Here is a 12,437-nt window from a genome sequence, read left to right as displayed (position 1 = left end):
CAGAAGAATATTGGTGTTAAGAAGATGGGGCTTATGTCAGGGAGCAGCTTGGGATCATTGAAAGCACTCCACCATTCCTCACACTGAAGTAATGTGGCCAGGCTCTCACACATATGAATTGTATTCATACTATTTTGTTTCTGCTCAGCTTCAATCCTAATCTAATGCTTCATCATGACATGGAATTTCCCTTGTGTTTTTGAAGACTGTACCCGTAAGTATGAACTCTTCAGGTTCAGACACAATATAAAGCTTTTGATTATAACCTGGCAAAAAGAACAGTTTCAGAAACTTTAGATAGGCTTATTACTGAAAGGCTGGACATTAGATAACAGTTTTGGAGGGCCACCACAACTCTTGAATCTTATCTACTGAGAAGGGAAAGAGATGAAATCGGCTTTGATAGAGGGTTACCCACGTCAATGAAGTCACAGTTTCCTGATTTAAAAAATAAGTATTTTATTCTTAGGCCAATTTTGTAGGTACTTCCATATAATACACCTTAATTCTAATACAGGTGTGACATTGATTATACAAGGGATAACAGCTGATGGCACTCACTTACTAGTAAAATGAAGTGAACCTGAATGCTAATTAAGCTCTCTCTCCCCTGTCCCCCCAATCCAATATACATTCTTTTGCCAAATTACTTTTTATAATGAGCAGCTCTTAATGATGTGAGCCTCTTGCTCAAAAACCTTCTATAGCTCCCCAAGTCCAACAAATAAAGTGCAAACTACTCAAGCTACTACTCAAGGCTCTCCACAATCTGACTCCATCCAATGCTGAAATGGTGTGCTCCATGAAGCCTTCTCAGATCCCTGCAGCCAGGACTTTCTCTGAATTCTCATAGTACCTCATTCATACTGCTCTAATGCCCTTAATATGTTCTAGTCAGTACTGTAGTGCTGTGTAAATGTCATCTCCCTGCATCCTTGTATTCTCTATAGCATATAGCACAGAACTCATTAAAAACTGTTTGAATGTATACGGTACCTTCCTATGAGCTGCTGACATGATTTATTTGCACTGGTAGTAGCAGGGCCAACTCCTCCATATAAAATGTTTAAGTCCATAATGGCATTTGTGCCATCCTTAAACCGGACTCTCATTCCAGAATTCACAATTGCTAAGGCATTCTGCTGGCGCTGTGCCTGCCGGAAAGCTGACACAAACTCCCACTGGAAAAACAACAACATAAATGCAGTGCTTTTCTGTTTTCCTTCTACTGCATTAGCCCACTCCATCCTTTCCAATAAAGCATTATAGGACCACATGAATTCTTTTCTCCAGCCACTACAGCCAAGCCATGCAATCGCTTAATGGTTTTCCAGTCTTCAGTAACCAAGACCTATAATCCTGTGAGATTTGTCTGCAATGTTTACCCAAAAGACAGACTACCATTACTGACTTCTGCACAGGGAAAACACTTATCTAAAGGGAGCAGCCAGGTGGCGCAGTGGATAGAATACCAAGACTGGAGCCATCCTGAGTTCAAAACTGTCCTCAGACATTAGCTATGTGATCCTGGGCAAGTCATTTTACCCTGTTTGCCCCAATTTTCTCACCTGTAAAATGAGCTGGAGAAGGAAATGACAAACTGTTCCACTATCTTTGCCAAGAAAACCCCAAATGGGGTCATGGGATGTCAGACGCAACTGAAAATGACTGAACAACATCCCCACTTTATTCACAGCCATTCTCTATCTGTATTTTGACCAATGACTGAGTTTAATTATTAGGCAGCTACAGAACTTGGAGGAAGAAGACTTAGGTTTGAATTCTGGCTCTAATACTTATTATTCGTGTAGCCCTAGACAAGTCACTTCACTTTCCTAGAATTTAGTTTTATCTTTTAAATGAGTGGATCAGACAGGGTAATTTCTAGGGTTCCTTTCAGTTTTAAGATTCTGTGATCCTGTAATTTTTTCTACTGTATCTAGTATGCGCACTAGTCCAAGCTAAATAATTACATTATGGTGAAAGAGAATTCATAGCCCAGTGCAGAAGTCAAGGAACTTGGGTTTGAACCCTAGGTCTGCCCATTACTATCTGTATAACATGGGCCAAGCTAACCTCTGTGGTCCTCAGTTTACTCATCTGTAAAGAGAGGCAGCTGTACTAAAGTATCTGTAGAATCTTGTCTGAGATCTAATTTTATAGTCTTAAGAAGAGAAAATACCAGTAATTCCTAGTTTTTTAATAATAACAATCTCTCTGTATTTGTTGTTAATTATACTAATATAATTATAATAATAAAATAATAATAATAGCTAGCATTTATATAGCACTTTAAGGTTTACAAAGTGCTTTACAGTATTATCTCATTTGATCCTCAGGACAACTCTTGGAAATAAGTGCTCTTATTGTCCCCTTTTTACAGATAAGGAAAGACAGACCAAGGTTAAATGATATGCCCCAGGGTCACACAGCTAAGAAATGTCTGAAGTTGGAATGGAACTTGGAGTTCAATCCACTGTGCCTGCTAGCTGAACTACAGCTAGGCTAATAGAGATATCAATATTTGTTTAAGATCCCCTTTGAGGCATAAAGTCAGTTGCCTTGTTGACAGGCTATCTAGCCTCTCTGAGCCCGTTTCCTCATCTGCAAATAAACAAAGTTTGACTAGACAATTCTTAAGCTCCATTCGAGTTCAAGTTCTAAAATTCTGTGATTCCAAGTATCATGATCTTTTTAGAACTAGTGAAATTTAAAGAGAGCAAAAGTTATGAAATTTTCTAAAGCCACCCAACAAATAAGGATCAAATATAATTTATTATTAATATGTGATTGTTAATATTTGTATATACAAAATATATATTAAGAAACTATGTTCTTTTTGCTATAAATTTAGTATTTCCTCAACACATCTTCTCCACTGCATTATTCCTAATGTTGTATAGAACTAAAAGCAAGAACTTTGTTAAAAACAAAACAGAGGATCATCATGATCTCTTACCTTTTTAGAGAGAGGAATAAAAACAGAAACTAAAACCTGTTCTGATGTGAGGTTTGCATTTGGTGACCCAGCAAGAAAATGATCGTTTAAAGGAAGTTGTTGTGTTCCTTCTGTTAAACAAAAGAATAAACTCATAAAATTTTCACCAAAATTTAAAAAAAAATACATTCTTATAACACCAAAAAGTATCAATATTAAAAAGAAAATGAATTTGAAATTTAAAAAATTGAAAAATGTCAATAAATGGTACTCTAAATATAACATGTACTTGGTATACCCAGATTTGGAAAGATTTCCTAGGACTCTTCCCCTGAAAAGGCATGTATGTTTTATATATACTGACATTAGGACTTTTCTAGTTCATTTTTTTAGATGGGGGGAAGGCAGGGCAATTGGGGTTAAGTGACTTGCCCAAGGTCACACAGCTAGTAAGTTTGTCAAGTATCTGAGGCCAAATTTGAACTCAGGTCCTCCTGACTCCAGGGCCGGTGCTCTATTCACTGCACCACCTAGCCGCCTCTTCTCTAGTTCACAGAAGAGGGCTGAAGAGGTCTGTGAACCGTTGTACAATAATTGTTCTGGATGAAGGAGAAATCTTGACATGTGGGGAGCATATAAATAAGGCTGCATTTAAAAAGAATTTATCTATTCTCTCTCATAAAAGAAAGGCTTCAAGTTGTTGTTCAGCCATTTTTCAGTTGTGTCTCACTTTGTGGACCCATTTGGGGTTTTCTTGATGAAGATGCTAGAGTTGCCATGTCCTCCTCCAGCTCATATTATTGATGAGGAAACTGAGGCAAACAGGGTTAAGTGACTTGCCCAGGGTCACCCAGCTAGGAAGTGTCTGAGGCCAGATTTGAACCCAGGAAGATGAGTCTTCCTGATTCTAGGCCCAGTACTCTATCCGCTGTGTCGACTAGTTTTCCAGGTAGATATATAGTTGGTGCTTAATTATCCATTTTGATAGGAGAGGAAAGTGATAATATCTAAAATGATAATAAGTAAAAACAGGTATGAATCATATAAATAGTAAAAGCTGAGTCTTCTTTAGGCCTGGCACTCTATCTCCTCTGCCAACTAGCTGTCTGGGTAGCTATAGAGTTGGTGCTATGTTATCTATTCTGGTAGACTGGTTAGTTGGTTGCTGTCCTTCATGGTTGAGGAGGGCCAAAATGGCATCATCATGTCAGGGTCATGTGTGTCTGACTGTGGCCAATCAGACTAATATGATCAAAAGGCTCTGCCACAGGTTGGGCACAAATAATCCATATGAACATTTGGAGTAAAGATTCTCTGAATTTGCACATCTCATGTTTCCTTTCAGCTGCTGCAATTCTGTTTTACTTGTACATCACAGCAGCTTTTTTGATGTGGACATACCATGCTGGGTGGTCCTGAGTGCCAGTGTTCCCCATGTCTCACAATCAATTCCAAAGTTCTTCAGAGAGACCTTGAGAGTGTCCTTGTATTGCTTCTTCTGGCCTCCATGTGAAAGTTTGCTTTGTGTGAGTTCTCCATAGTCTTTTAGGCAAATATACATTTGGCATTTAAACAATGTGACCAGCCCATCAGAGTTACACTCTCTGAAGTAAAGTTTGAATGCTTGGCAATTTAGTTCTAGAAAGGACCTCAAGTACCCAGTACCTTATCTTGGCAGGTGATCATCAGGATCTCAGACAGTTCAAATGCAAGCAATTCTCTTTCCTGGTGATGAGCTGCTAGACTGTTCAGGTTTCGCAGGCAGGCAGCAATGAGGTCAACACAATGGCTCTATAGACTCTGAGTTTGGTAGGCACTCTAATACCTCTTCTTTCCCACACTTTCCTTCAGAGCCTTCCAAACACTGAGATAGCCCTGGCAATGCATGCGTCAACCTCATCATCCATGTGTACATCCCTGGAAAGTACACTGCCAGGGTAAGCAAACTTATCCACAGCTTTCAAAATGAGTTTTCCTGATTCCAGGCCTGGCACTCTATCCACCATGCCAAATAGCTGTCAGAGTAGATGTTGATACCTAATTATCCATTCTGGTAGAAGAGGAGAGGCGGTGTAAATCACATAAATTATAAGTGCTGACTTTCGTAGGGCCATTGAAAACTACAAAACACTTTATATGAATTATCTCCTTGATCCTCATAAGGTTCCTGAGAAGTATAACATGATATTCTTGGGAGATATAACATATAATTACAGATGGCAAAAGAGGTTGTGACTTATTCAAAATCACACAAGTAGCAAGTGGTACTGTGAGGATTTGAACCCACTTCTCTTACTTGTAGTCCAGCATTTTCTTTTTACTATATCATTCCTAAGAAGTGGGACTAATGGCATAAAATATGTATGTCCACATTATCCCCCTCAAAGTAGTCATTTTTACTATATACTTATTCCAAAGGTACAAAATAATTCTGGAACTCCTATTTTAATTCAAAACCCACAGTGCATTCTTTTGAATACCTGCAGTGGTGACAAATCTTTGTCCTTAGCCAACGGATTTTATTTTTAGAAACTGCCAAAAACAAATCATTCAGAGGCACAGCTGATGAATAAGATGGGGAGTCAAGTTGGACAATACTATTTCATAGTCAAGAATACTATCTGTCTAGAAGGTACTTCCAGAAAAGGCAGTCCCAAAATGTTCTGACCAACAGCCCGGTTGCATACAATGAAGGATGAAATTTTGGTCTTTTTGAGACTCAAGGTGTCTCTTGACATTGAAGCAATACCTTGGGGATGGCATAAGAGCTTTACTTCAACCACAGGCTTTACTTCTATGATAGTTCTGTCCTTTCTTTCTCTGGCAATGGTCCTGATAGCCCACTTTCAGTAGGCTCCAAGCTTTGGCCCATTTTCCCCAGATTAACTGATCCATCATGCTGATCCATCTCCTACTCTCAAGCTGGATCCTCGTTATGACCAATGGCCCATCTTTTGTAAGGTTGAGGATAAATAAGTCTGTGATTATGAAACAGAGCAAATCTCCCTTGTTCATTTACACCAATAAACCAAAGATACTGTATGACTGTCAGCATGGAAGCCTTACCCACTTTGGTAGTTATTAAACATATTACCAAGCTGCTCTAATCAAAGCCTGGAAGAAACCATCCTGGTTTGTTTCCCAAAAAAAGCATTTTCTGTACTTCCCTGCCCTCTAGTGGAAGTCATTAACAAGCCGTGAACAGCTCCAAAGATAGCAAAGAAAACCAGCTAGTCCGTAAATTAAATAATCAGCAACTGTACGATCTATACTAACCTCACAGGTCCATTTCCCCATCCTTTCTCTAAAAATACGGACACTACCCAAGCCAGCTGAGCCTCAATTTCATCATCTGTAAGACAGGACAGTATCTGCCCCACCTAATCGAAATGCAGCTGGGTGGCATAGTCCTGCCATAGATACCTACTAGCTGTATGACCCTGGACAAGTCACTCACCTTCTCTCAGCCCCTTTCCTTATGTGTAACATGAGGAATAATAGCACATACCTCACAGAGCTGTTGCGAGCATCAATATAAGATAACATCTGTAAAGTGCTTCATAAACTTTAAAGTGCTATATGAACGTTAGTTATTGCTTTGTGAGAACTGAATAACGTATGTGCAAACCTTTTGTAAGTGGTAAAATTCTGTTGTGTGCGATAGCAATGTGCATATTCTTATGATTATGATTATTATATGAATTCAAAAGTATTTGGAGAGAGGAAAATTCCACACGCCCCTTCTTTGAAGGGCCAGTTTTAAATGAGTTCACTTGACTAGTTCACACAAAAACTTAATGAATCTTTACCGTGCTGGCAATTACAGGTTTAGATAAGAATAACATTTTGTCTATTCAAGTACTAGCTTAGGTGGGGAGTGTTCCTCATCCTTAAATATTGCAGCAAGTGCTGGGATATCTGCCCTTTCCTTCTCCTTTTCCTATTTGCGCAAAGTGTCTGCCCTAAGGAATGTGTATGGTCATGACGGGGCTGACGACTGAGAAAGAACACAGAATATGGAGAAGGGCCTTCAAGGAGAGTACTGGAGAGAGAGGGCAGAGGGGACAGGGTGGTTTGTTTGTTTGTTTGGACTTCATCTTCATATCAAGGAGTTTGCTTTTTTTTTAATGAAGAATTCCATAGAAACTTGTCCCAGCCTGGCCTGAAATTAGGGAAGAGAAGATATTTGGTGGTCATGTTATAAAGATTTGTAGGAGAGAGAAATGATAACCACCCCCTCCTAAACTGACACCTTGAATATTTCTGTGGGGTTTTGTTGTTCTTTTAATAAAATTTTCCCTCAATAATACTGTGAACTGCTTCCTTAATATACTTCCAGTCAACAAACTGGGATTTTTTAAAATGGAATTTTCTTTATTATCATTATCTTTTCTAAAATCCTTAACATTTAGTATATGAAGACATATATGACTATGTACACAAGAAAAGTCAAAGGTGAGTAAGAAGGAGATACATAATGAAGACATGGAAATGTTGCTAACATAAAAGAACAATTTCCTTCTGATTTTCTATATAAACACATTCTATCTTTCTGAGAGTCCAGGAAGTGGAAAGAACCAATAGCATTTTATTGACTTAACAGATTCTCTGCCAAGCAACCCACTTCATCTTCTCCTATCCTCTTTTGAGATGAGTACATGTGACTTTAAGAAAAAATGATGATCAGGGATTTGGTCAAAATACATTGTGGTTACAGATCTAAGCCATTTAACATTTTATCTCTAAAAGGAATTCATTTTCTTTGTGATTTAATGTTCCAAAGTTTGTACTGAAATTATATGTTGATTTTTAAAAGCACCAAACATACATTGAAAATCAAAAAGCCAATAATAAGATTTTTGTTATTGATCTAAATTTATGATTATATCATTTTAAGGAGTTTCTTGAGTGGGGAAACTCCTTATATTAATGTAGATAAGTACCTATTATGCAAACTATATTTTTATTTTTTTTGGAGGAAGGAATACAGGGAAATTGAGGTTAAGTGACTTGCCCAAGGTCACACAGCTAGTAAGTGTGTCAAGTGACTGAGGTGGGATTTGAATTCAGGTCCTCCTGACTCCAGGGCCAGTGCTCTACTCACTGTACCATCTAGCTGCCCCCAACCTACTGTTTTAGATAGTAGCTTGAGGATATAGAGAAATTAAGTGACTTACCAGTGACCACACATCCATTTTCAGAGACAGAACTTGACCCACCTCATCTTGTGAGAAGGCCTGGACCTACTCTCTACTTTTTCATTTTGCCTCTCCAAAGAGTAAAAGCACCACAATTATTAAAAATTCATATTTTACATAGTTTATTATAATTATAATATGTAGCCATGAAAATATTGTTTGACATTCAACATAGCAAACTCATGACAAGGGCATTCAATAACAAAAATGCAAAAATAAAACCTAAAACCAGAGGAAAAATGGAAAAAATATGCCAAAAAACATTTAAAATTATTTTCCATTTTATATAGTGAAATAAGCACACTTAGAGCCTGACACACTCTCTGGGATGCTTACAAAGGATGTAGAAATGGCCCAAAAGAAAACAAAGATAGGAAAAGTAACTGGATTGGATCAAATATATAGGGAGGAGATCTGTGCCATAGGTGATACAATGGTGAGGGCAGAGAAGAGCAATATTTAATTTAGTTGAAGGAGTAGATGATACCAAAGGTGTGGGAAAAAAATCCAACACTTGTTTTAACCAAAGGTAACTGAAAGAATATCTGTAATTACTGACCTATATACCTACTTTACATCTATTCAAAACCTGTATGAAGTAGGTATGCATGAATTGAGAACATACTCAATGAGGACATTCGTAAACCAGCAGGCTTTCATAAGCGATATTCAACATGGACCACATCTGTAACCTCACAACTGACTGAAAAATGAAAGAGATATGAGAACCTATGTTGCTTATTGTTCATTAAATGCCAAAAAAAAACAACAAAAATAACATTGGACTTGGTAGAGAAAAAATACTATTTTAACAGCTCTTTTATAGCATGTTATTTCATCTACAAAGATCAAAATCATCTAAGATTCCTTGTAAGATGTAACAACAGAAATAACACTTCAATGACCTCCTGATGATAAACATGACAGAAGGAATAAAAAAGGGAGATATTTGTTCAACAAAACTGTGCATGTGTGGTGGAGGAGATCCTGTGAAGAGTCCAGGTTGGGGAGGGAGTTCTCAAGGATGGTGAGGTGCTCCAAATGATCCTCTTTACAGATGACATTGCTTTGATTTTATTGAGTTCTAGGACACTGTAGAGCTTCCTGAAAAGGTCTATAATCACTCAATAGCATTTGATCTGGCTTCCAGAGCAGCTTGCAATATTTCTGAGATTATGCCATCCAATATATTTCCTGAAGAGGAGCAATATCGAGAGGACTCTGGTGCAATGCAGAGATAACCTTCCACTTACTTTGAATACCTTCCACATAGTCTCTGAATGCTTGCCCACTTGCAGTGCTCCACTCCAAGCTTCCCTGGCTTCCTTCAAGACTCAGCTCAAATGTTCCCTTTTCTGGGAGGAATTTCTTGGTCTCTCTCCCATGGTTTCCTACTGCTAGAAAATTATTTTTGAAAATCCTCCAACTGGGATTTTTTAATCATCTCCTATGAGGTATAAAAGTGAGATAGTACCTCAAGGGGCTTACATCCTATGTTCCCAGGTTTCCTGCACGGGATCTATGAGCCAAGAGACTGAGAAAAACATACCGGGCCTTTTAAGTCACATGATAGTTTCTCTCACAGGGTTACAAATCATTATATAACAGATACCAATATTTTCAGAGGAGCCTAGTTTCTCACCTTTTGATACCAAGTTGAGTACACAATTGCCTACACCCAAAACAGGATTGAGATCAGACGTAGCCAGCCGACTTATAATGTGTCCTCCTAAGGACTAAACACATAAGATTATTTTAGAACTTTGGTTGTTTTCATGATTATTCTATTTTCATGAAAGCTGAAGTAACTATCAGTGGGAAATAGCATTATTTTTCAAAGAACTGCAATTCCTATTTAACTTAACCTAAATGTCAAATCAGAATCAGAAATGTGGGTATAGAGTACAGATTTTCTTAATAGTTCATGGAAAGGACCCAAACAAGTCAAGGATCAGCTCATCTCTTTCCTTACCTACAAAAGAGAAAGAGTGGACATGAAGTTAGCTCATCTTTCTTAAATACCACTCACTTCTGATTCAGAAGGACCTCAAAGAACAGTATTGGCTTTGAGAAATTTAATCTGACTAAACATAGGTCTAAAATTAGGTGGACATCTCTTCCAGTCCATGTGAAAAAACACCAAACAATAATTCTACAAACAAATGGAATCACTTTATGATCTACTCTTCTGTTATTAAATTATTTATTTTCTGCCCACTGGCTCAGATTACTTACAGCCATGTTCCTGATCTGCTGTCCAGCTAGAGTTCTCAACTGTTTCAAGAGAGCTCGGTAAGTTTGAGTCTTCTCCACTGGGAGCTTTAAAACCATTTCAGTCAGGATTTCTTTCACCTCAGCCAGGCTACAGCCAGCACCTATAGTCAACCCTAAAAACAAGTTACCTTGATTAATAAAATGTAAATGGCTTCTGGTTATATACAAAATGTGGACATTGCGTAGCTTAGAGTTAACATGTAGAGGCATCAGAGCAAGGTGGTAACATGGGGGTGGAGAGTGTCCGGATCACTTCCCCTCTCTTTTTAGACACCCTGTTTTCTGGAGTTAAGGTCCAACAAGCAAGCTGTGCCCCAAGCTTGGCATAACAACAATCCTTTGTGCTCTGACTGAATTTGTTGCAACTAAATCACAGAACAGTCCTTAAACTCAGGCAAGCACCAACAAGCCCAGACATGAAGCCCTCCTATGAATGGCTTTTTTGTCACTAGCCAACCTTGCCTCCCTCTTGTTGTTATACCTCACCACTCTTGCTATACTACTCTGTTTGATTCTTTTTTTTAATTGGTTTTTTGGCTTTTGGCAGGGCAATTGGGGTTAAGTGACTTGCCCAAGGTCACACAGCTAGTACATGTGTCAAGTGTCTGAGGCCAGATTTGAACACAGGTCCTCCTGACTCCAGGGCCAGTGCTCTACTCACTGCACCACCTAGCTGCCCCTCTGTTTGATTCTTTATCTAGCCATACATATATAAATCAAGGTTTAGCCCCATTGCCTTGGGTCTCCTACTAGAGGAGGCCCCAATATATGTCTTCAATTTTCATCCCCCAATGGAATAAAGAAATCTTTTTGCTTTCAACCTATGTGTGCTCTTTGGTATTTTTGGAGTTAACAGTGGTTGTAAAACCTCCGTGACTCTTTGGTCATTTGTTACCAGAGTTGACAAGAGAAAGATGATGGAGGACTTTGACCCATCAGATTTTGATTAGATAAATGAAACTGGCCAGCCAGCTGTGCCCTTCTCTTCCTGTTGCCTTTGTTTTCCCCTCTCATATTTACATTATAAGCTAATGCATAATTTCCCTATTTGGAGGAGGAATAAAAAATATTTGACATTATCCATATCACCGTTGAATACAGTGTTAACTTTAATTTGATAGCCCCATGGTGAAACACAGTTTTAGAAGAAAATAGTAAGTTTATATTTGTATAGCATTTGATAGTTAAAGTGCTTTACACACGTGATCCCATAATAGTCATTGCAATAATAGCCATAGCTGATCCTATAAGCACTTAAAGGTTTGCAAAATGCTTCGCTGTTATCTCATTCAGTCCCTGAAATAGGGCTTCTTAACTTGAAGTCTATCAGCTTACTTTTTTTTAACATATTGTGATAACAATACTTTGATGTAATTTGTTTCCTTTTTTATCCTATTTATTTTATTTCATGCACATTTTGAGAAGAGATCTATAGTTTCTGCATATTGCCAAACATGCCCGTCAATGATTGAAAAAAATATTAAGAATCTTTGCCTTGGGATTCGGGGGGGGGGTGGGGGCACAACCAAGATGGTGGAATAGAGAAGCACTCAGCAGAGCTCTCCAACATTTTTTCCCAAATAATTTTAAAATAGCACTCAAATCATATTCTGCAGTGGCAAAGGCAGCAAAAAGTCAAAGTGAGATATTCTTCTAGCCCAAGACAATCTAAGTGGTCAGAAAGAGAGATCTCTGACATGGGGGAGGAGGCTGAACTAGAGAGTCTGTGTAGATGAAACACCAGTGGTGGGGACAGAATCAACAGTAGCTTCAGGAGCTTTCAAGCCAGAGACTGTTAAGAGGGCCTGGCAACTGGGCTGAAAGAGATTTCAGGATAGTCTCGTGCTAGGACTGGATGCAGGATCGGGGTGGTTTGGCAACTCCATTGCCAATACTCACTTTGGGGTTATAGTTCAAGGGCAGAAAGGAGCGCTTTTGGTCAAAAGGGAGTGGAAACCCCTAGGGCAGTATTATTTCTGGCCTCAAGTAGATCAGGGACCCTGAGGAACAGCATCAGTTGGAATCGC

General features: G+C 38.6%; 1 protein-coding gene across 4 annotated transcripts in view; it reads right to left on the bottom strand.

Annotated features, from left to right (window-relative positions):
- LOC118837935 (aldehyde oxidase 3-like) overlaps positions 1–12,437 on the bottom strand; it is a 103,442-nt gene that overhangs the window by 54,906 nt on the left and 36,099 nt on the right. For all 4 annotated transcript variants that reach the window (XM_036745088.1, XM_036745087.1, XM_036745086.1 and 1 more), the window contains exons 11-14: positions 10,372–10,523; positions 9,779–9,872; positions 2,960–3,069; positions 997–1,181 (exon numbers count right to left, since the gene is read on the bottom strand). In XM_036745088.1, coding sequence (XP_036600983.1) covers positions 997–1,181; positions 2,960–3,069; positions 9,779–9,872; positions 10,372–10,523 — 541 coding nt within the window. The remainder of the gene's footprint in view (positions 1–996; positions 1,182–2,959; positions 3,070–9,778; positions 9,873–10,371; positions 10,524–12,437) is intronic.

The sequence above is a fragment of the Trichosurus vulpecula genome, chromosome 2 (assembly GCF_011100635.1).
Source record: "Trichosurus vulpecula isolate mTriVul1 chromosome 2, mTriVul1.pri, whole genome shotgun sequence".
Taxonomy (NCBI): Eukaryota; Metazoa; Chordata; class Mammalia; order Diprotodontia; family Phalangeridae; genus Trichosurus; species Trichosurus vulpecula.
Note: the sequence above shows the minus strand (reverse complement) of the source record. Positions and strands in the feature narration are given on the sequence as shown.